The following is a 24,006-nucleotide window of genomic DNA, read 5'->3' on the forward strand; positions in this document are numbered from 1 at the left end:
AAGGAAATAAGAAACGGATTGCTATTCGGTCCATAGAAAATATGTTTTGTTTATTATTAATTTTTTTAAATAAAAAAGAATATGTCTCTGAAGCATATTTATTTGGTAACACGTCAGATAAAGATGATCTCTCAAAGCAAAATGCAACGATTATTATTTATATATATGTATGAATATATTTATAATATTTCTCTAATATTTTTGCACATATGACGTGAGCGCCGCCATCCACGTCTTTCCTATGGCAGCCGTGCCAGTCCGCACGTGCCCGTGCGCTTAAAAAAAAAAAGGTTGCCTTTACGTCAGGTTACCAGGGAGACCAGAGACGGGCACGCGCCCTGCATATAAAAAGGCGGCGTCTTGCGGAAGCTGCGCAGTGTAGCTGCAGCATCACGAGCAGAGCCTGAGGTGAGTCAGATCCATGCTGTCGTGCGCGTAAAGTTTGGGATCTTTTACATTTTATTTTATAAAAAAAAATACTGTAGTATTATAGGATCCAGTTATGGAAGATCATTTAGATTTAGATATCTTTCTGAGGTTTGTATGGAAGGATGACAAGAGGATGAGGATGTGTCCTTCGTGCTGGGTCTAGGCCCCGGGGACAAGGACACGGCTTAGCCGGAGATTTGTATAATCATGAAACCTGAGGAAGGAAGCTGCTCCTCTGGAGGCTTTTTTTTTTGGTGCGTCGTGCTTTTTAACAGCGTTTAAAGGACGCGTGTAATAAATATGTATGTATCATGACCACCTTTATAAAGGATTGATTAACTGCACATGCAGCAGTATAAATGAAGCTACTTAAATAACGTGCAGATAAATGCTTGTATTCCCACTGATATCTGAGGAAAACCTGGAAAAAAAGCGGAAATGAGCGTGAATGAAAAGTAAACGCGGCGCGCGTGCGAGCGAGCGTGCACGCGCTGCGTCATCATCTTTCCAGAATGTACCATCAAACATGAGAGGGGTGATTTTATTCAATATATGAATGGAAATAATCACTAATTGTACATTTGTGTAATATATTGTTGATATAAAGAGTTTATTGAAATGCCTGCATCACTAACTCCGAGCAGGGATGATGGTAATGATGGTAATGATGATGGAGGTGATGGTCTTAAAGATAAAGGTATTAACAGCCTGGTAATTCTTTCATTTAAAAAAGAAAACGACTTAAAAATCGTCCCAGTTTGTTGCTGCCTTTTGCAAGTTATTGTCGTTTTTATTCGGACTACGCATCAACCACAAAGGTCGCAATATCCGCTGTCAAGGTCAAGACGAGCGATGTCTCACATCCTTTCCGTGTCCCAAATCAACGCTCGCTCCCTACGCACGCGCACTCGACGCTCCTAGACGTCCACGCACTTCCTAGTGCACTTTATGTCGAGGTTTCAGGCGTTTGCGACGGTGCCAGGTCTACTTTAACACTTTTACAAACGGTTTATTGATTACAGAATAACAGATTTAACAATAATTTATATTTAATAACACTCTGGAATCGGTATTTGTAAAGAAAGTGTGCTGTAGGCTTTGCCTTAAATGGTGCAGTACCAGTGTACGTGATGAATGTCAGCTCTCACTGATGCTGATGCAAACCAGGACCCGTATGATGCTCTGAGGGGGCGGGGCCTCCTCTTCATCTGCTATTACAAACCTAATTTTAATATATTATAATAATTTATTTGCATATTGATGACTGTTATTGGTGCGTAGGAATAATATTAAACCTACTTTTCACTTTTAATCATCTGTTATGGTCTTTGGTGGTGTATTATCAAATACATCCATGATTAAATACTAGGATTGTGTACAGATGGATATGATGGAAGAATAATCGTCAGTAAGGAATGAATAAGTAGTCCAGAAATCCTGAATGATCCATATTTTTATTACTAATTCTGAATGCATGCTGTTACAGTGTAATTATATCCTTGGTTTAGTGTTACAGATCATAAATATAAAAATACCCATAGACACAGAGCGTTTTAGAGGATTTATAGGTTCGAGTCGATCTGCAGATGTGATGTGGTCTGCAGGATGACACGGCACGCACCACATCCGGTCGGTCATTCGAGAAGTCTCCTTCGTGTCCTTGGTCTTATTGACCTCACTGCAGCACGAGGCAGAGGAACATCTGCAGGTCTTAGGTTTCAGCATCTCTGACTGAATATCATCACATAAATGTAATAGTTGAAGAGTCAGGGTGATGTTCAGTGTGTACATATCAGGTTTTTATAAGAGTGAGTGTTTTTCTAAGGTGTGGGCTGTGTGTGTGTTTCACCTCATGGTTCAGGCTCTTGGTGGAAAATTACTGAGAGAGAGAGAGAGAGAGAGAGAGAGAGAGAGCAAGGGAGGGGACAGTGAGACAGTTAGGAAAGGGGAAAGTTTAGTAATGTAGAGGAGTGAGATGACACAATCTGTTCATTCTCAGTACGTGCAAGTCTTATAACACACACACACACACACACACACTTTACATAAGGTTTGTAAATGACTAGATGCAGGTGAGTAGGAGGGGAGGGGGTAAATGGCCGCAACATGACTCAGCATTTCCTTTAAAAAATGGCTGCCACACCCCTCCCCTTCAAACAAACACCTTCCCAAATCAGCATGAAACTCCAGTGGTGAAAAACACTCTCTCTGCTGACCCAAATCCACTCTACGTACTGGATCAGGAATTTTTTCTTGTATTTGGGTTGATGCAGCTGTTTCTCAGTCGGCATCCAGCAGTTTACCCAGAAGGACAGCTGGAGATTGGATTTTAGATTAAAGCAGCCGTTTATATATTTTAGAGCCGTGGTTTGTAAAACAGTTACAGGGCGGAGCTTACTTCTGTCCCTGAAAAAAATTTGATACGATTAATAAATGATATAATCATTTAATTAATTAGAATTCCAGTCTGATTACACTTTGACTCCAGTCTGATTAGACTTTGACTCCACTCTGACTGTAGTCTGATTCCACGCTGACTAACTAACAGCACAGCCCCCTTCAGAACCCGTTTCTCCCGTTTTGTTTGTCACACAACTTGTCTAGTCTGTTTACTAACAGTAGGAGTGAAATCGGATCTGACCTCATGCTGTTCTTCGCAACAAATCTGAGCACCAAACTCAGAAGGAGAAATAATGAACAAAGCGTGGAAGGAAAGCTGCAGTGTTCCACATTCCTCATGTCCTTGACCAGATGTCATGTGACATATCGCTGTAATTCCAGATGCCTTTCACTGCAGAGGCCGGAGGAGGAGCGCCAGTGTACATTATTTATCATTTCCACAGCAACAGTTTATTCATATGATTAATAAACAGATATTCTTGTAAGGAGACATTGGGATTTTTTTTTTTAAGTTTGTTGAAGGACAGATAAGCTTATTCACACACACACACACACACATATACACACACACACACACACACACACACACACACACACACACATCTTATTACAAGGCTGGTAACTGTTTATAGCGACAATAACATAATTTACTTCATGAACACGAACTGTGACTAAAAGTGGATAAAAAAAACCTGACAAATGGAAAATAGTTGTGTGAAATAAATGGCTGTGGTGTATTCGGAATAAAACACTTCATGTAAAGATCTTGTAATTACACCAATGGCTGAGGGACTTTAGAGATTAGGATTATCCACTTGTGTACCACACACACACACACACACACACACAGAGTCATCAGATTATTAGATTATTACCGTGTCCTCTGTTAGACAGAGACACAAATGTAGGTCGACTCTGGAGAAAAAGCCTGAGCTGCTGCAGTTACCTTTTTGACTTTATCTGGAAAAAGGTCGCTCCACCTCATTTTCTGTCTTCTCACTTTCGCATGAGCAAGCAGATCGGAAACGTCCCGGTGTCCTTGCTGATGGATTGGACAAAAGCCTCGATCGATAAGACTCAGCCCGTGAGCGATTTTTGTTTTGGTGCCATGGCTGAGAAGTGTTTCCACTGCGGGACAAATCGGTTCAGCTCATACCAAATGGAAAGAAAAAAAAGAAAGCTCTCACAGCTAATGGACATCTCTGTCTCTAAAACATCAAACTTGTGCAGATTGATGTTTCCTTCTAAAGATATACCTCATTACTCCATGATCCAATGATTCCAGATGTACCTACGTTTCTGCCTGAGTTTGTGGCTCTGCAGCTCGGAAGCATGAAACAGTAAAAAATTAAATTGATCCTAAATCGCTAACTAGACTGTCCTTGATTTCTTTCCCATGCAGTTTCTTATCAGACTCATTGTAAAAGATCTGTGGAATAAGTTTGCAGAGATGCTCTCTCTGCTCCTACAATCCAACAAAATGTTTGGTTCATATTTTATTGGAAGCTCTCTTGGCAGTTTGGTGTTGTCCTATTGCTGACATCCTATTGGTGACTTTCTAATTAGTGTTGTCCTACTTGTGGATTCTTTTCTTGCACTCACTATAATGGTGTATTTTGGAAGTGATGCACATTGGACTTCTGATCAGACAGTCATGAATCCCAGCACCCCCTGAACTACCATATCTTGGGTCCTGGAGCAACTCTTAAATGCTCAGACTTCTAAATGAGACTTTCAGAAATGAGTTGTTTCTGTCGATAACTTTGTAATCTTGCTATTGCGACATAATCAGCGAGGAGTGATGATTGGGTTTGAGTAAAGCCGGAGTGAACCCTCTCGACTCGGTCAGGAGTTTCTTTAAACTGTTAATGTTGTAACATCCTGAATTGTGTCACTTCTGCTGCAGTAAACTGACATTTCATCACTTTTTTTTTTTTGCTCCATCGTTGTTGAATCTTGATCTCTGATTGGTTAGAATGTGTTGATTAATTTTCTGTTACAACAGAGCAGCTGCAAATCGTTATTGTTTCTATAGTAACGCTCGTCCACTGGGATGGACAGAGTGCTGGGAAAAGGTTTAACATTCGGAAGAAGGAGTCTCCAGTGTCACAGGTCACTGACTTTTTGAAGATGTCATGCCACTGATTCTTTTACTGTAGCTGCACTAGCATACTGCGGTTTCTTCAGCGCTGCTTCCTGTTTCCTAGATTAATCTCCCTGCACTTCCTGTGCTCTCTCTCTCTCTCTCTGCATGCCTTATACGGTCGGAAAGGGAAAGCTCTCACTCTCGGTGGTGGGTTAGATCCAGGTTGTGTAACTCGTACACTTACACTAAGTTGTAATAAATTTCTGACGTGCAGAGACTTGCTTCAGGGGCGTCTCGAGTGCACCGAAGTGCAGTGAGTACATTTTTTACTTTCATACAAACCCTCTATATGTGTATAAGCAGGAAAGCAACCTCGATATTTCATAAACAAACATGCAAGGGTGTGTTAATGTCTAAAGTGCTAAACAAAGTTTTAGAGCCTGTTTCCTCCTCACCCTTAGCAACACACTTGCATTTCTGCTTTTCAAACGAGCACAATAGATCCAAGTCGAAGCCAAGTTCCTGAGAGTTCCGAGTTTCTCTCCCCGAGCGGCATGTTAACGACAGCCAGAACAACGAGATCTCCTCGAGCACAAAAACCCCAAATTAGAGGCCCTGCGTGAGAGAACAGAACTGCAGGAAAGGTTTTATTCAGAAACGTTACTCCAAGGTGTTTGTATGACGTGTCACGTTTAAATGAAATGAAACACTCATGACTCGTAGACATTAATGTGTCAAATAAAAAGTCATGGTGTAAAAAAAAAATATTAGATTTCAATTCTTAGGTTCAGATTCCAGGGTAGAGATTTCAGGGTTCAGGTTTTAGGTTTAAAATTTTAGGCTTCAGGTGTTAATGTCTTTATTCTGGTTTATTTGTTTATTTATTTAAATTTTTTTGCTTGTATGTATCATCTCAGGTTCGTCTCAGCACTGACATGCAGTTTGAATCGGATTGTTGCTTGAAGCGTGAATAAATAACGTGGTTTTTTTTTTTTTTTTTTTTGCAGGTTTCAACTCTACAGCAAACGACCCAATAATCTGAAATCATGTCCAACCTTTGTGTCGGAATCAACGGGTAAGAAAACGCACACATCTGCATCACGTGTTTGTGAATTGCAAATGTTTGCTTGTTTGTTTAAACGTATTGTGTGTGTGTGTGTGTGTGTGTGTGTGTGTGTGTGTGTGTGTGGACAGATTTGGCCGTATCGGCCGCCTGGTCCTCAGGGCCTGCCTGCAGAAAGGGATTAAAGTCACTGCCATCAACGACCCCTTCATTGACCTGCAGTACATGGTGAGTTTCACCTTCTGACCTCCTAATTGCTTAGCGTGGGAGTGAAGGTCATAGAGGTCACGGTGTTTGTGTGTGTGGTCTACAGGTCTACATGTTCAAGTACGACTCCACCCACGGACGCTACAAGGGGGAGGTGCGTCAGGAGGGCGGCAAACTGATCGTGGACGGACAGGCCATTTCCGTCTTCCAGTGGTGAGTGGTTTACACACAAACACACACGCGCACACACACAAACACACACACGTCTGAACCTAATCATGTGTGTTAGCACTCCCTGATGAGAGTAGGAAGAGTAGTTGAGTGTGGTATGTGTGGTACGTGTGGAACAGGAGATTCAGGGTTTTTTTCCCCTCTGCCTTTACAAAGAGTCACAAATCCTCCTATTATTACTGGACTTTGTGTGCTGGTGTCAGAACAGACTAAAAAAACATGTTCGCCTACACGGAAAGAGAGAGAGAGAGAGAGTGTGTGTGTGTGTGTGTGTGTGTGTGTGTGTGTACAAACATTTAAAAATTGTCCTCCTTTTGCCCCTCATCTCTCTTTTCTTTCTCCTTTTCTTTTTCTTCCTCCTCCTCTTTATACTTTTTTCTCCTCTTTCCCTTCTCCTGCTTCTTCTCCTATTCTTCCTCCTCATCTTTCACCTTCTCTTTTCTTTCTCCACCTGTTCTCAGTATGAAGCCTGCTGAGATCCCATGGGGCGACGCTGGTGCTCTGTACGTGGTTGAGTCCACTGGAGTTTTCCTCAGCATTGAGAAAGCTTCTGTAAGTCTCCTAAAGCCCCATCACATCACATCCCCATATTACTCTCAGCAAACCCTCTCCCTAAATCACACTCGTGTGTGTGTGTGTGTGTGTGTTTTCTTCAGTATCACATTCAGGGCGGAGCCAAGCGTGTGGTAGTCTCCGCCCCCTCCCCCGACGCCCCTATGTTTGTGATGGGAGTCAACGAGGACAAGTACGACCCCTCCAGCATGACCATCGTCAGGTGAGTGAGCAGGAACACAGGAACACTGCTGAGATTAACCCGATTATTATTCATCAAACCGCATCAACTAATCTGGTTAACTCGTTTCACCAGGAGTTTATTCCATTGAATCCGAATCATTTTCATTTACAAGGATATTCAGGGGTGTTGTTGTTGTTGTTTATTTTTTTTAGACCCGATCTGTTGTGGTGAATTTATTAGAATTAATTCTGAATTTCTAAATCCATGTTTAAAATGACTTCTGAACTTCTGCACACCTGATTACTGATGACTGGACAGTTTTTCTGCATGTTATTTGAATTTGTTTTATATTAATAACTAATAACGTTAACGCCGATGCCTGGTGGTGTATCTGACAGCAACGCATCCTGCACCACTAACTGCTTGGCTCCTTTGGCCAAAGTCATCCATGACAGCTTTGGTATCGAGGAGGCTCTGATGGTAAGGAGCATCTCTGGAGCTTTGGGATTTTATTAACATATTCATTATTTTATTTAGAATTTTTACTTAACAATTTACTCAGCGTTATTTTCTCAGCCATATTTTTTAACGTTCTCTCTTTTTTTTCTCTCAGACCACAGTCCACGCCTACACCGCCACCCAGAAGACGGTGGACGGCCCCTCTGCCAAGGCGTGGCGCGACGGCCGTGGTGCTCACCAGAACATCATCCCCGCCTCCACAGGAGCTGCCAAGGCTGTGGGCAAAGTCATTCCAGAGCTGAACGGGTCAGCGCCACAAACACGGCCGTACAGTGTTTCTGACTTTTTCCAAACAGAACGAAATATCTGAACTTTTTTTTTTCCACTTTAGGAAGCTGACCGGCATGGCGTTCCGCGTCCCCGTGGCCGACGTCTCCGTGGTGGATCTGACCTGCCGCCTCTCCACCCCTGCCAGCTACGCTGACATCAAGGAGGCCGTCAAGAAGGCTTCTCATGGATCTCTGAAGGGAATTCTGGGATACACAGAGGACTCTGTGAGTCAGGAGATCATCCACCTGGTCTATTCTATAGAATTCTATTTATTACATGATTGCTTATTGTTTGTTTGTTTGTTTATTTGTGTAGGTCGTATCCTCCGACTTTGTTGGAGACACCCACTCCTCCATCTTCGATGCCGGTGCCGGGATTTCCCTTAACGACAACTTTGTTAAGCTGATTTCCTGGTATGTTAACAACACAAACACACACACACACACACACACACACACACAGATTCTAGATTCTAAATTCTGATTGGTCAGAAGAAGTTGATACCTACAGTTTTGTTCAGTTACTTTACCATTTCTATGTTTCTATAGTAACAGCTAATTTACAAAAACTTCGCTCGCTTATACGGTGGCGTTTTCTGTATGGAGGATTTTGTTTTACGTCTATAGAAGGATTCTCCAGTATCACTGAAAGTTGCTTTAATATACGGCAACTTATAATATAATATATTCTTTTTCCAATTAATTTGAATAATTCTTTTGACTAGTTACACATAAACAAATCGAAATTGTGAGAAATATTCAGGGAAAAAAAAGATTTTTACGTAACGTAAAAGGTAAGGTAACACTAAACGGATAAAACACACATCATTATCATCGTTCTTTCAAATGGGGGTGTGGAATAAGGGGAATAAAACACAAGGTCATCAGAAGCGTGTCGTCACGTCTCCATAGTATCTGATGATTTTTTATTTATCTGTTTTTTTGTTACAGGTATGATAACGAGTTCGGTTACAGCCACCGCGTCGCCGACCTCTTAATGTACATGCACTCCAAGGAGTAAACGTCTGGCCGAGGAACCCGGACGAGAACCGCATTCCTTCTTTTACATGCACTTATGAGTCATAGCTGAAGCACGAGCATCCCACAAAGTCTCTACAAGACCAGCTAGTCTCTGTAGTGATCAGTGTGTGTGCGAGTGTGTGTGAGTGTGTGTGTGTGTGTGTGTGTATGTTAGTGTGTTGTTCCTTTCTCCCAGAGGTGCTTTTGAGTTGAGCAGTATTTGTGTCTGTGTCACTTAATGAAGCGTTGCTGTAGATGTTCCCATACTGGATGTTCCTGTAATAACGCTGTAATCAGATCGACGGTTTAATGTCAACAGAGGAAAATTAAACACTTTAAAAAGAAACTAACATCAAATAAATAGTTTGAAAAATACCACAATGTCCTGTTTTTCATCTGTGTGTGTGTGTGATATGAACGAACTTTACGACCGAGAACGTGAAGGAAAAATTCAACTTCATTCTGTTTGGTATCTGAATTTCAGCACAAATGTATTAATTTGTTGAATATTTTTATTGACTGCAGGAGATCAAACAGGATTCACACTTTTACTGTACTGTATTAGTGTTCGTTTATTTCTTAGTTTGTTTTCAGAATGTAGAATTCTGTGTTCTGTCTGTATTCAGTCTCCAACTGAAGCATCACCAGATTCACCTTTGACCTGTTTTAGAGAACTGCTTGATTATTGGTTGATCTGATTTCGTTCACACGCCTTCATTAGTGACCTTCAACATTCATCTCCACAATTCATCAGTTCAACACATTTACACAATAGAAGTTTAATAGAAATGTTAAATAACAGATTCTGAAAACTGGTTTAATCATTTTGCACTCAATGACGTTACACAATGAACTGATGCTGAGATGTTTTTGGGGGTTAAAACTATTCAGGTGAAACCAGTAGAATTGAATCTGATCAACATGAACATAAACAACTGATACTGTAGGAAACAGCAGACACTTAAACACAATCCATTAAATTAATGTACTAAAGCGTTCGTAATTTGATCAAAGCGACTGAGAGAAACTGTAAAAACACTGAGGTGATCAAATGCGCTCCAAGTGGCAACCACATGAGAGTAAACATGAAGTGGAGAATAATGTGATGCAGTGCCCTATAGGCCCTCCTACATCCCCAAAAAAAGTCAAGCGCCCTCTAGTGGGGACAACGTGAAATAATGCCCTCCAGATACCCTTGTTTTTTTCTCTCCATTGAGTTGGAGGTGTGCTTTCAGGAAAACTGTTTACATTCCCTGAACCTGAACATCTCTCTTTCTCTCTCTCTCTCTCTCTCTCTCTCTCTCTCTCTCTCTCTCTCCCTCTCTCTCTCTTTCTATCTTTCTCTTTCTCTCTCTCTTTCTCTCTCTCTCTCTCGTAATATCGAAACTGAAAGAGTCTCCCACAAGAAAACGGACGAACAAACGCATCGATCACGGAAACTCAGCAGAGCTCAGTAAGTTCTCATCACTGTAATATCATTTACATATAATATGGAAGAACTCAGATCCTTTATCTTATTATAATAATTATTCTGTGCATTATTGGATTCCTCAGTAATTCATGGACCTGGATAGGAAGCTTCTAGATGTCTAGATGTCTGTCTGATGTGTGCAGCTGCTGATCATAATTTCTTTTTATCACCATTGCATGGTGTTGCATCAGATCGCACGGTATACCGGTGAATATCGCATCGCTTCGGTAGCTGCTTCATGTGCATCATTAATGTATCGGGGATCGTTGGGGTATCGGTAGAAGAAGGATGAGTTTATGGATGTGGTGAGGGAAGACATGCTGGTAGTTGGTTTGAAAGAGGCAGATGTAGAGGACAGAGGGGTATGGAGACGATGATCCGCTGTGGCGCCCCCTAATGGTAGAAGCTGAAAGAAGACGAGGGGTTGAGGGTTGAAGGTAAAAGTGTTCACCTGAGGAAAAGTACTGTATTTTATCGTTCACGTATTTCCCCCTGAGAGTGTAAACACAGATCTATAAGCAGATCCAGACGCTTTTCTTCTCACGTTTGTGTACACGCAGATGAAGGAAGAAGCGACTGCACTCATTGTGTGTAATAGAATAGAAAAGATCAGTTTTGTTTCTGTATCTTTGTTTGACTACGTGAAGTTTCACATGAAAGTAAATGAAGGTTATCAGGTTACAGAATGTTGTCAAACCAATTTGAAGGTCAAAGTGAGAGGTTTCATATTTTCTAGAGTTCATAATGTTACTTAAAGACACCTGCGAATTTCATGTAGTCTGAAGTTCAGTAGACGGACGTAGACCCTTTTAATTAAATATTAAATTATATAAAGGTTTTGTACCATAAAATTCTTTTTTTTTTCACTTCCTAATTTTGATTTTCATTATCATGTGACAAATAACATCTGAGGCAGGTTTTTTTTGATCTGCCGCTCATTGTGATGTGTTATAGAGCGGCGTAACGCAATCAGAGGAAAGTGCTTCCTGCCTTTTTTATCATCAGCCATGAAAAAGCAGGTCTGCAGCCGAACAGCAGAACAAGATGAATTTACAGAGAAGCCCAGCAGAAGCTCCGGCAAATCAGAGGTGAGTTCTTCAGCTCTTATCTTCAGTCAGCTCTTATCAATCATAACTTCTTTCCCTCTTTAAAGGGGTGCCAATAATTATGGAGCTAAAAGTGTTTGTCGTTGTTATGGATACATTTATTTCATTTCACGTTGTAATGATTTATACAGACTTCTGTGTATGAGCTCTTTATGTATTTATTACTACTGAATGTGATGCTGCTCTGTGTCACTTTGTTGAAATGTTTTTTTTGTTCCTTTAGGCAGAAAGATCGAACTCTCCGGCTCCCAGCTTTGTGTCCATGAAGAGCGATGCGTCCATAGATTTTCTTCACGAGTTCAGTCGAGGAGAAAAGAACAAAGCATCCAGGTTCCTGATTCACTCATCAGCAGCTACAGGGATTAAACATTCCTTTCTCATCTGAGTGAAGATCACAAACAAGCGATTCCCACTTTTCATTCTGTTCTCGCGCATCTTCTTTGTGATAATGATCGCAGCTTCACCACTTTAGTGTCTCAGTTTTCTTTTAGAAACCCCTCATTCATAGGAATTTGAACATGAGAAGAGAAGAGAAGAGGATGAAATAAGATGAAATAAAGATAGATAGATAGATAGATAGATAGATAGATAGATAGATAGATAGATAGATAGATAGATAGATACACAGTAATGAAATAGTAGCAATTGGGCAGATTGACCAGTGCAGATCTTTATGTAAATGTATGTACAGCAGAGAGATATGATGATATGATGACTCAGAGTGAGAAATGTGCAGACACGATTTGAAAGTACAATAAATAAATAGATAGATAAATAGAGATGAGATTAGATGAGATGAGATGAGATGAGAGAAGGATGGGATGAGGAGGGATGAGATGAGATGAGAGAAGGGGTGAGATGAGACGATGGATGAGGAGGGATGAGATCAGATAAAAATATAAAGAAAAGAAGACAGAAGAGAATGAAAGAGAAGAGACAAGCTCATTATAACAGCGAAGAAGGAATCAATCTGGAACTTCATATTTTGTATTATTATTTATTATTTTTTACTTTTTAATACATATGAGTGTAATGTTATGGGGTGCACATACTTTCGGTGATATTGTGTAGTCTCATGTTTGAGACTTCTGAACATTCGTGAACTTTAGAATTTTTGAACCATGAGGAAGAAAAGTGATCAAAGCAACACTTTATTTGCAGGAACTAAAACATTTTATTTATTATAATGAGCTCATTTTATTTTCCTGTCATTCGCAGTGTGGGAGGAGAAAAACCAGCGTCACTGAGCTACGACTCTGTGGTGAGTGAAGAGTCAGGAGAACGAAGCTTTTTAATTAGCTTCTTAATGAAATAATACAATAATCGCTTGTGTTTTTGTTCCTTTAGGCAGAAAGATCGAACTCTCCGGCTCCCAGCTTTGTGTCCATGAAGAGCGATGAGTCCATGAAAATTCTTCACGAGTTCAGTCGAGGAGAAAAGAACAAAACATACAGGTTCATGATTCACTAATCAGATGAAATGAGATAAGAAGGGATGAGATGAGATAAAATGAAAATATAAAAAAATTAGGTGTGGAGAGAAGAGAAGAGAAGAGAAGAGAAGAGAAGAGAAGAGAAGAGCTTATTATACCCGATGGAACATGATATTTTATTTTAACTTATTATTATTATTTTAATTATTATTATATTTTTTTACAAATATGAGTGTAATGTTATGGGGTGCACATACTTTTGGTGATATTGTAGTCCCTTGTTTGAGACCTTATTTCTAAATTTTTTATCCATGAGCAAGAAATGAGTAATTGCAGGAACTTTTATTGAATGAGCTGTTTTTATTTTTCTGCCATTTGCAGTGAAAAACCAGCGTCACTGAGCTACGACTTTGTGGTGAGTGAAAAGTCATCAGAACTCCACCAGCACCATGAGGAACCTCCATGGGACGCAGATCCGGTCACATCTCAAGAGAGGAAACTCTGCCTACAGCACCACACGCCTCTGGAGATTTACTGCAGGACGGACCAGACGCTGATCTGCAAACAGTGTGCGACTGTGGAGCATCGAGGACACGACAAAACTTACGAAGCAGGCGCCAGGGTACGACAAAAACACACAAAAAACACGTGATGTACAAAGAAACTGTGCAGCTTCTGCATGGACGCATTACGCATAACTTCCTATTGAAGATTTACAGTGTTGACACTGGAGACTCCTTCCATCAGCAATAGCATGTATCTGTGCTACGTCAGAGCTGCTGTTACGGGCAATAATGTTCGTCTTTATTCGTTCCAGGTGCTGCTGGAGCTCGAACCGTTGTCATTACTTGAGCAAACGCTAAACAACATAGATACGAACATGTTCATGGTGTATCTGTGCCAAAATTACCCAGAATGCTTCGAGACCCCTCAGATGACTGATATCCAGGAAACAGCTAAGCTCATTCTGAAGAGATTTGGTCTAGACGGAGCTCCAAAGATTGCTCTGAAGGTCATGTTGGAGTTAGGTAGGATGGAAGATCCGTTTACTGCGGCGTTTCAAAAGTCTAAACTCATCGTTTCATTCGATTCTTTTGTTTTCACAGGGAAAAGTCATAGAACCGTCCAAGATCGGCTGAAATCTAAACTACAGAGTCATCTCCGATCCAAATTCCAGTGTATCAGGGAAGGAAATGCTCAGCAGGGAATCCTATTCTCCTGAACGACATCTTCACAGAGCTTCTCATTACAGAAGGAGGCGATGGAGCCATCAATGAAGAGCACGAGATCAGACAAATTGAGGATGCATGCAAGAACAAGGGAATGGAAGAGATTGTGATCAAATGCAACGATATATTTCAGCCTTTACCTGGATGCAACAAACGCATCAGGACCGTCCTGACCAAGGGCATCGCTGGATCGGGAAAACCGCTCCGTACACAAATTCATCTTGGACTGGGCAGAAGGAAAAGCCAATCAGGATATAAATTACATCTTCCCGCTTCCTTTCCGTGACCTGAATTTGAAAGCAAACGGCCAATACAGTGTGATGCAGCTTCTTCATCAGTATTTCCCAGAACTTAAAGAACTCAAAACTATACGGAGCGAAGAAGTGAAAACCGTGTTCATCTTTGACGGCCTCGACGAGTGCCGTCTTCGCCTGGATTTCAGGAACAACGAAATGTGTTGTGACTTAACCAAGAAGATTCCGGTAAATGCTCTGCTAACAAACCTCATTCAGGGAAATCTACTTCCATCTGCTCTTTTTTGGGTCACCTCTCGACCTGCGGCGGCCAATCAGATCCCTCCGGAGTGCGTCGACCAAGTTACCGAGGTCCGAGGATTTAACGACTCTGACAAAGAGAACTACTTCCGAAAAAGGTTCAGCGACCAAGGGCTTGCCGAAAAAATCATCAAACACATCAAGTCCTCGCGGAGCCTCCACATCATGTGCCACATCCCGGTCTTCTGCTGGATTTCTGCAACAGTTTTGGAGAAGATGTTGGACAAGTCAGACATGGAAGTACCCAAAACTCTGACCCAGATGTACACCCACTTTCTTCTCATTCAGACACATTTGAAAAACAAGAAATACCATGGAGTGATTCAGGACAACATGGAACTCCTGGAATCAGACAAAGAGATGCTCTTTAAACTGTCCAAGCTGGCCTTTCGCCAGTTAGAAAAACAAAATCTGATTTTCTATAAAACCGATTTGACCGAATGTGACATTGATGTTAGCAAGGCAACCGAATACTCTGCAATTTGCACAGAAATTTTCAAAGAAGAGTTTGGATTGTACCGCGAGAAGGTCTTCTGCTTTGTACATCTGAGCATTCAGGAGCACTTGGCTGCTCTCCATGCACAGCTTAACTTTACAAACAGCCGCATTAACATACTTCAGGAAGACACAGAGAATCACAGCAAACCGGTGAAGATGTCCGATTTGCACAAGAGCGCTGTGGATAGAGCGTTAAAGAGTAAGAACGGACACTTTGACCTTTTCCTGCGATTTCTTCTTGGCCTCTCCCTCGATTCCAATCAGGCTCTTTTGAGAAGTCTGCTGCCAAAACCGTGCTCGGAAAGTTTGGAGGAAACGGTGAACTACATAAAGGAGAAGATCAGAAAGGAGTCGTCTGCAGAAAGGACCATCAACCTGTTCCACTGCCTAAATGAACTGAATTACAACTCACTGGTGGAAGAAATTCATAATTTCCTTAGATCAGGCCAGCAGTCGGAGAAGGAGCTGCAGCCTGACCAGTGCTCAGCTTTGGCCTATGTGCTGCTAACATCAGAGAATGTAATGAACGAATTTGACTTGAAGATGTGTAACACGTCTCCTGAAGGATATCGGAGACTCTTACCAGTTGTCAAGACCTCGAGAAAAGCCAGGTACGTGGAAATGTTAATATGATTTACATAACCTTCAAAGTAAATTCACACTGTCTGACAATATTTGCATCATTTGCAGAAGTAATCTCTATCTACCCTCATCTGCATACATGACCTCAAAGATGTTTCTGTTTAGCTAGTCTCCCTATCAGAGGATGATTTAACAGGTCAATTCCAATTTGTCAATTGTTCTGGACTTGCTAAAAACCGATCCCAGGTCATGTTAGCATGATGGAATAAAGCTGAAGTCCGGGGTGGTTTGGTGCGAGTGGGAGCCGGAGCCAGGGGAGCACATGTAAGGCAGCAAGTCTGCCATGTGATCCCCAATCTAATAGACAACCATTGGTCCTGTCGAGGTGGGGGTAGTGTCTTTGGAGCCAGGGGAAATCAAGCATTGCAGGAATGTGTGGTAAAGGTATAACTAGAAACGACAGCCACTCCTGGTGGAGTTTCGTAATTGTGATTTGCAGTGGCTTGGTGTGACCGACTACCCGATGCAGGATGTGCCCATCCAGGACTTAAATCAGTTGAGCAGATGGCAGTGGCTCAGAGTCAATGCTCAGCTGAAGAGGTAGCTAAATACCTGGGAACATGGCATCTTCCTTGGACTCTATAAAGACTGCCCGTTCATGGGTCTAGTTTTGGACTTTGAACCGGATTTTGAGTAGTGACTTAGAGGAGACCAATAGCTGCTGGCCCGACAGAGGCCCCTCCTTCAGTGCCAAGCCCTCCCTTTTGCTGGGCAGGTGACCGCCATATGTCCCACTTTCCCACGTTGGTGGCAGAGTCCCATAGTGAACTGCCTTTCCTTCTCTGTTTGCAATAGTTGTTAGCGGCTAATCTCTATGGTCTAAGTTGGTGCATGGGTCTCAGGAGAAACCACCGTCTTAGCAGGAACAGTGCAAGGCAAGGGGGACCAAGATCTAGGTTGCTATTAGCTTTTCTCGGCCCGGCGTTCCCTACTTCGGTGATCAATTCTGGTAGCAAGGCTGTTCAGGTAGTCAAGGTCAGGGGTAGTTCTCAGATGGCAAGCTCGTCCTTCACCTTAGTTGAGAGTCCTCAGACAAAGTTGTTATACAGCTTTGTGGAGTTTCATCTGCTGTGGTAGGGGCTATGCAGAAATCTGTGTATTTTCAGCGATTGAACTAATGACCTGAGCGGACTGGATCAAGGACCAAGCCAAGCAACGCAGATTGCTGACTGTCACTTTAACTCAGTGGTGGCCTATAGCTTGGCTCTGCCTGACAACATTGAAATAGCAAAGTCCTCCTTGGAGCATTCGGTGGGAAAGGAGGATGGCTGAAGCTTCTTTTGCATCTGTAAATATCGCAGAGGAAAGCACAAAATGATGGCGTCCCGTGACTGACAGTGTATTTATTAGTTTCTTTGTTCCCCAGTTTTTCTTCTCAGCTTGTTGCTTCTCTGTCTCAAACGAGTATCTCTCTTGTCCTCTCTTGTTAAATTTTTACTATGTTTTAGTTTAAAGCTTTTGTCTTTCACACTTCAGACCCAAGTTTAGGTCCTGGCCCTGATACCTTCAGCACTAAACCTACTGATCACACTCTCCTGTTTCTGATTGCACCTAATGAACACTGTATTTAAACCCTGGTCCTTGTAGCTTTATTCCTTTAGCGTGTTAGCTGAAATCTTATTGATCAGCTTGATTCTATCTCTCAACTTTTCACAGTCTTGCTGGTGTCAACCTCACAGATGAATCCTGCGAGACCCTGGCTTCGATCCTCCAGTCTGCTAACTCGCACCTAGTAGAACTGGACCTGAGCTTTAACAGTTTGGGAGATTTAGGAGTGAAACTTCTGTGTACCGGTCTCATGAATCCACAGAGCAAACTGGAGAAACTGACTCTCAGTCACAACGAGCTCGAACACATCGGGGTGAAGCTGCTATGCGATTGTCTGATGAGTCCGCACTGTAAACTGCAGACGCTCGGGTTTGTATTTATTCTGCTTGGGTTTGCAGTATTAATGGCACTTAATTTACACTGTACTATGAAGTTTAACTATAAAGAGTCAGAAATCATCGGGTTCATTGTGTTTATTGATCTCTTTTACATTGTGCAAGTTTTTAACAGATCAGACATTTTATAAAAAAACCGAGGAACAGAATTTGTGTCTCGTTGTATCATATGTATGTTTTTGTACTTTTTACACTGTTTGCAGTTTGGCTGGTACAAACTTCTCATCACAATCATGTGAAATAATGGCCTCAGTTTTCCAGTCTGCTCACTCGCACCTGAAAGAGCTCGACCTCGGCTCTAATAATGACATAAAAGACTCCGGAGTGAAGCTTCTCTCTGCTGGACTGATCAGTGTGCAGTGTAAACTTGAGAAACTCAGGTTCATTTACAATAAACTCATTCAGTGTTTAATAAAAACTAGTTTTGAGGAAACAACAATAAAACAAACTGAAATTGTTTCTGTCACTCTTTAATGTAGGCTGGACAGATGTGACCTCAGCCACGAATCATGCGAAGCCTTGAAAACTGCCCTCCAGTCGCCAAACTCATGCTTAAACCAGCTGGATCTCAGCTACAACAAGCTAGAAGACTCTGGAGTGCAACATCTGTGTGATGGACTAATACATCCAAACTGTAAGCTGGAGCTACTGGATCTGAGCTACAACAACCTGGGCCACTCGGGAATAAAACTTCTTTCCAGTGGACTGATGAATGCAGACTGTAAACTCAGGAGTATAAGGTTTATCATCACAGCAATCCTGTTTCTGAAGATACAATTTATTTTAGAACAAACTCATGTATGTGGAAGAGGGCAGATAGCTCTTTCCTTAAAGTGTGTTGCATTGCCTTGTGATGCTATAGTTAAGAAAAAGAAAATAATTTTTGGAACAATTGGAGAATGGACTTAATTCTGTTCTCAAACTATTCTGGAACAAGTGGTTGGAATACATTAGAACTGGTTTCTGAACAGTTGTGTTATAGGGTCTCTAGGATCAGTACTCTGTTGCCAATATGTTACATATGCATTTAAAAGATGGAATAATTTTTCAGATGATTATGTTATATGCTCACCTGCAGACTTGCTGATATCGGAATTCAGGAGGAGACGTGTGAAACTCTGGCTTTGGTGCTACAGTCAGAAAACCCACACCTCAGAGAGCTTGATCTCAGTAACAATTACATTGGAGATTTAGGAGTGGAGCTGCTTTGTGTTGGATTAATCAGCCCAAAGTGCTCCCTCGAAAAACTCAGGTGAACACCATGTCTACATTATTTTATTTATTTTTATTAGATATTAGAACATTAGGTTTATTCACGTATGTTTGCTGTAATTTATCCTTCTTTTTTTTCTCGGCTGCAGTCTGCGATGGTGTAATCTCACAGAGAGGTCGTGTACAAACCTGGCCTCGGTGCTGAGTTCCCACAGTCGTCTGACAGAACTGGAGCTGAGAGACAACGATGTAAAAGATTCAGGGCTGAAGCTGCTTTGTGTTGGTCTTCAGGGTCCAGGATGCTCGCTGCAGAAACTGGGGTAAGAAACTTCATTAATGATGTCTGCATTATTGAAAGAGTTTTAATTATGAAATTCAATTAAATTTTCTCAAATATATTTCAAGAGATGAATTCGTTTAATATGTGCTTTTACATTAAAAGCTGCTTTTGTTGCAGTGTTGTTGTCCTAATTTAGTGAATAAAACACCCTGATTTCATTAAGAATCACAGAACCAGATTAGCATGTAATTAGTGGTTCTTCTGCAGTCTTTCAGGCTGTTGTGTAACAGAAGATGGATGTGCTGCTCTAGCTTTGGCTTTGAGCTCAGATCACTCGAAGCTCAGAGAGATAGACCTCAGCTACAATCATCCAGGAGAGTCTGGAGTGAGACAGCTGTCTGCTGTACGAGATAATCCACACTTTCACCTGGAGAAACTGAGGTAAGTGAAGCAAAAGTAGGAAAAGCTACTTTACTAGGGCTCTTGTCTGAGCTGACGCTGTCCAGACTAGGACAAGCTGATATAAATTTGCATACCACCATATCATACATGTCTAACCCAAACGTTTAGTTCAATTAGTTTGTCTTTAATGAAAAAATGGCTTTATGCTTTCGATTTAGAATTTATAGTACATTGAAGGTTTCCCAAAGAAAAGTAAATTCTCACTTCTTTTACTTGATTTCTTTGTTCTTTGTACAGCGTGGAGCACATCGGCACATGCAGGATCAAACTAGGACTAAAGAAATGTAAGAACGTCCACACATTCCATCATTAAGGCCGTTTCTAAAGACATATCATTCTTCAGAGTTTCATTTAGATCTCATTGATTTAGATCCCTTAACTACAAATTACTACATTTCTAGCATATAGTGTTAAAATATTCAAATATTGTTAATAATTGATTTTTAAATCGCCATTTCTGCAGACGCCTGTGAGATCACTCTTGACCCAAATACAGCACATAGAACTATGACGCTAAGTGGGAATAAAAAGGTGACAAGGACTCGCAGTCAGCATCCATACCCGGACCATCCAGACAGATTCGAGTACTACGCCCAGATTTTGTGCAATGAGTCCCTGAGCGGCGCTCGCTTCTACTGGGAAACGGAGTGGACTGGCAATAACGTCTACAATGGAGTAACTTACAAAGGTATCAACAAAAAAGGTCGCAGCAATGACTGCAAACTCGGGATGAATAATATCTCCTGGATTTTGTTCTGTTCAAACAACTATGGTTATTATGCTGGTTATAATAACAAGGAGACAGTGGTATCTCCTCCACCCAACCCCTCCAGAAGAATGGGGATCTATTTAGACTGGGAGGCTGGTACACTTTCGTATTTTATCATCTCGTCTGACAGGGTGTATCACTCATACACATTTCACACAAGATTCACCGAGCCCCTGTATCCAGGTTTCCGGGTTGATGACACTGTGACGCTGTGTGAACTGGGATAAAATTTTAAAAAGGGTATTTTTAATTTTTATGGAAATGATGTTAAAACATGATCTTATTTTCAGGGCCATTTGTGCTGTAAGTGGTATAAGTGGTCGCTGACTAAAGTGCGTTTTTTTGACAATTATTTTATATTTTTATATTATACATGCATATATAATATTGCCATCAGAACGGCGAGTTCTTTTGTCATTGTTCACAAATAAGACCATCAAAATGTTTGGTCATGTTTTCAGTATTATGGCGGTTTCAGTATTTCATTATACAAACGTCTGTATATCACCTATGAATTTTAACAGCACACGTTCATTTATTTGAATGCCTTTTTTATTTATATTGATTGCAAAACATTTTTACTGTACACTAATAGTGTTCGTTCGTTTCTTAGTTGTTCATCCATTTTCAGAATGTATAATTCTGTGTTTTGCTCTGTTTTCACTCTTCATTTCAATTTTCACCAAATTCACCTTCAACTGTTTTACAGAACTGGTTGATTATTGGTTGATCTGATGCCATACACTCAACTTCATTAGTCACTTTTAAGATTCATCTGCACAATTCATTAATTAAACACATTTACAAAAAGTTTAATATAAATTTTTGATGACAGATGATGACATTCAGTAACTTATACAATGACCTGATGCCTAAATGTTTTGCAGGCTAAAACTGTGCGGGTAAAACCAGTATAATATAATTAATAAACATGATATAAAACAATTGATAATGTAGAAAACAGCAGACACTCGTACACAATCAATTAAATTAATGTACCAAAGCAGTCGCTGTTTGATCAAATCAACAAGAAATGTTTTTATGATTAGCACAAGTGACATAATGTGGAGGTTTAAACAAGTAATTTTGAGAATTTTATTTCTGATCTGAGAAACGCTCCAAAGCGACTGAGACAAGCTGCAATCTTGAACTTTATTTTTAATACATATTTAAATTTCTGCTTATTTATTTGTTAATTATATTTTTGTATTTCATTTATGTAGTTCTAGATGTTGTTTTTATTATATTATTTATTATTGTTTTTCACTGTAATGAAGTATTAATTGTTGCACAGTAATTAAAAAAGCCACTTGAATGATCAGTTTTAGATGCCTAATTTTGTGAAATCTTGCAAATATTATTTATGTACACACACACACACACACACACACACACACACTGATTTTCGATTATTTTCAACAGAATCAGCAAAACGACTCTTCTGAACTGTGAGTCGACTTCGAGCCGCAAATAAAAAAACTTGTCTAAGAACTGAAACGGTTTAAATACGACAACAAACTTCTGTCAAATGCAAAATACAAAGAAAGTTTGTTGCATCAAAAAACTTACATCAAATAAATAGTTACAAAAATAATATATAATAAAAAAAAATATTTAAAAAATAATAAAATTCTGTTTCTGCCCATTTACCTCGAACAAACTATCTCTGTTTCTGCCCCTCAGACTGCCTGTTTCTACCCCTGCCTCTGATCACCCCCATGCCCTTCACTCAGTCTGTTTCTGCCCCCTGCCCTTCACTCAGTCTGTTTCTGCCCCCTGCCCTTCACTCAGTATGTTTCTGCCCCCTGCCCTTCACTCAGTCTGTTTCTGCCCTTCACTCAGTCTGTTTCTGCCCCTGCCCTCACTCAGTCTGTTTCTGCCCCTGCCCTTCACTCAGTCTGTTTCTGCCCCTGCCCTTCACTCAGTCTGTTTCTGCCCCTGCCCTCACTCAGTCTGTTTCTGCCCCTGCCCTTCACTCAGTCTGTTTCTGCCCCTGTCCTTCACTCAGTCTGTTTCTGCCCCTGCCCTCACTCAGTCTGTTTCTGCCCCTGTCCTTCACTCAGTTTGTTTCTGCCCCTGCCCTTCACTTAGTTTGTTTCTGCCCCTGCCCTTCACTCAGTATGTTTCTGCCCCTGCCCTTCACTCAGTCTGTTTCTGCCCCTGCCCTTCACTCAGTATGTTTCTGCCCCTGCCCTTCACTCAGTCTGTTTCTGCCCCTGCCCTTCACTCAGTCTGTTTCTGCCCCTGCCCTTCACTCAGTCTGTTTCTGCCCCTGCCCTTCACTCAGTATGTTTCTGCCCCTGCCCTTCACACAGTCTGTTTCTGCCCCTGTCCTTCACTCAGTCTGTTTCTGCCCCTGCCCTCACTCAGTCTGTTTCTGCCCCTGTCCTTCACTCAGTCTGTTTCTGCCCCTGTCCTTCACTCAGTCTGTTTCTTCCCCTGCCCTTCACTCAGTCTGTTTCTGCCCCTGTCCTTCACTCAGTCTGTTTCTGCCCCTGCCCTCACTCAGTCTGTTTCTGCCCCTGTCCTTCACTCAGTCTGTTTCTGCCCCTGCCCTCACTCAGACTGTTTCTGCCCCTGCCCTTCACTCAGTCTGTTTCTGCCCCTGTCCTTCACTCAGACTGTTTCTGCCCCTGCCCTTCACTCAGTCTGTTTCTGCCCCTGCCCTTCACTCAGTCTGTTTCTGCCCCTGCCCTCACTCAGTATGTTTCTGCCCCTGCCCTTCACTCAGTCTGTTTCTGCCCCTGTCCTTCACTCAGACTGTTTCTGCCCCTGCCCTTCACTCAGTCTGTTTCTGCCCCTGCCCTTCACTCAGACTGTTTCTGCCCCTGCCCTTCACTCAGTCTGTTTCTGCCCCTGTCCTTCACTCAGACTGTTTCTGCCCCTGCCCTTCACTCAGTCTGTTTCTGCCCCTGTCCTTCACTCAGTCTGTTTCTGCCCCTGCCCTCACTCAGTCTGTTTCTGCCCCTGCCCTTCACTCAGTCTGTTTCTGCCCCTGCCCTTCACTCAGTCTGTTTCTGCCCCTGCCCTCACTCAGTATGTTTCTGCCCCTGCCCTTCACTCAGTCTGTTTCTGCCCCTGCCCTTCACTCAGTCTGTTTCTGCCCCTGCCCTCACTCAGTCTGTTTCTGCCCCTGCCCTTCACTCAGTCTGTTTCTGCCCCTGCCCTTCACTCAGTCTGTTTCTGCCCCTGCCCTCACTCAGTCTGTTTCTGCCCCTGCCCTTCACTCAGTCTGTTTCTGCCCCTGCCCTTCACTCAGTCTGTTTCTGCCCCTGCCCTTCACTCAGTCAGTTTCTACCCCTGCCCTCACTCAGTCTGTTTCTGCCCCCTGTCCTTCACTCAGTCTGTTTCTGCCCCCTGCCCCTCACTCAGCCTCTATTGTATTACTTTGTTGTCTTAAACACGTGAGCAGAATAAGAAATGTTTTTTTAAACACGTTGTTTACCCC

General features: G+C 41.8%; 2 protein-coding genes across 3 annotated transcripts; both read left to right on the forward strand.

Annotated features, from left to right (window-relative positions):
* The first annotated feature begins 270 nt into the window (after positions 1-270).
* Positions 271-9,335, forward strand: gapdhs (glyceraldehyde-3-phosphate dehydrogenase, spermatogenic). 2 transcript variants are annotated; one of them, XM_046877438.1, is made up of 11 exons: positions 271-408; positions 5,923-5,990; positions 6,110-6,206; positions 6,292-6,398; positions 6,878-6,968; positions 7,073-7,191; positions 7,551-7,632; positions 7,766-7,917; positions 8,003-8,165; positions 8,257-8,354; positions 8,892-9,335. In XM_046877438.1, exons 2-11 carry the CDS (start codon positions 5,962-5,964, stop codon positions 8,959-8,961), a joined length of 1,008 nt encoding a protein of 335 aa, XP_046733394.1. In that variant the 5' UTR covers positions 271-408; positions 5,923-5,961; the 3' UTR covers positions 8,962-9,335. The 2 variants fall into 2 exon arrangements, with proteins under 2 accessions (XP_046733394.1, XP_046733395.1); XM_046877439.1 differs by lacking the exon at positions 271-408 and adding an exon at positions 5,206-5,228.
* Positions 9,336-10,136: 801 nt separating this feature from the next.
* Positions 10,137-21,885, forward strand: LOC124403722 (NACHT, LRR and PYD domains-containing protein 12-like). Its single transcript, XM_046877437.1, is given in 18 exon segments — positions 10,137-10,413; positions 11,386-11,519; positions 11,761-11,867; positions 12,756-12,798; positions 12,885-12,991; positions 13,351-13,591; positions 13,787-13,997; positions 14,076-14,171; positions 14,174-14,399; positions 14,401-15,861; positions 17,549-17,809; positions 18,039-18,215; positions 18,315-18,575; positions 18,914-19,087; positions 19,197-19,367; positions 19,595-19,768; positions 20,027-20,073; positions 20,253-21,885. Coding segments are annotated over 17 exon segments (4,371 nt in total). The 5' UTR covers positions 10,137-10,413; positions 11,386-11,438; the 3' UTR covers positions 20,786-21,885.
* Positions 21,886-24,006: the final 2,121 nt, after the last annotated feature.

Source organism: Silurus meridionalis, chromosome 21, assembly GCF_014805685.1.
Source record: "Silurus meridionalis isolate SWU-2019-XX chromosome 21, ASM1480568v1, whole genome shotgun sequence".
Lineage (NCBI taxonomy): Eukaryota > Metazoa > Chordata > Actinopteri > Siluriformes > Siluridae > Silurus > Silurus meridionalis.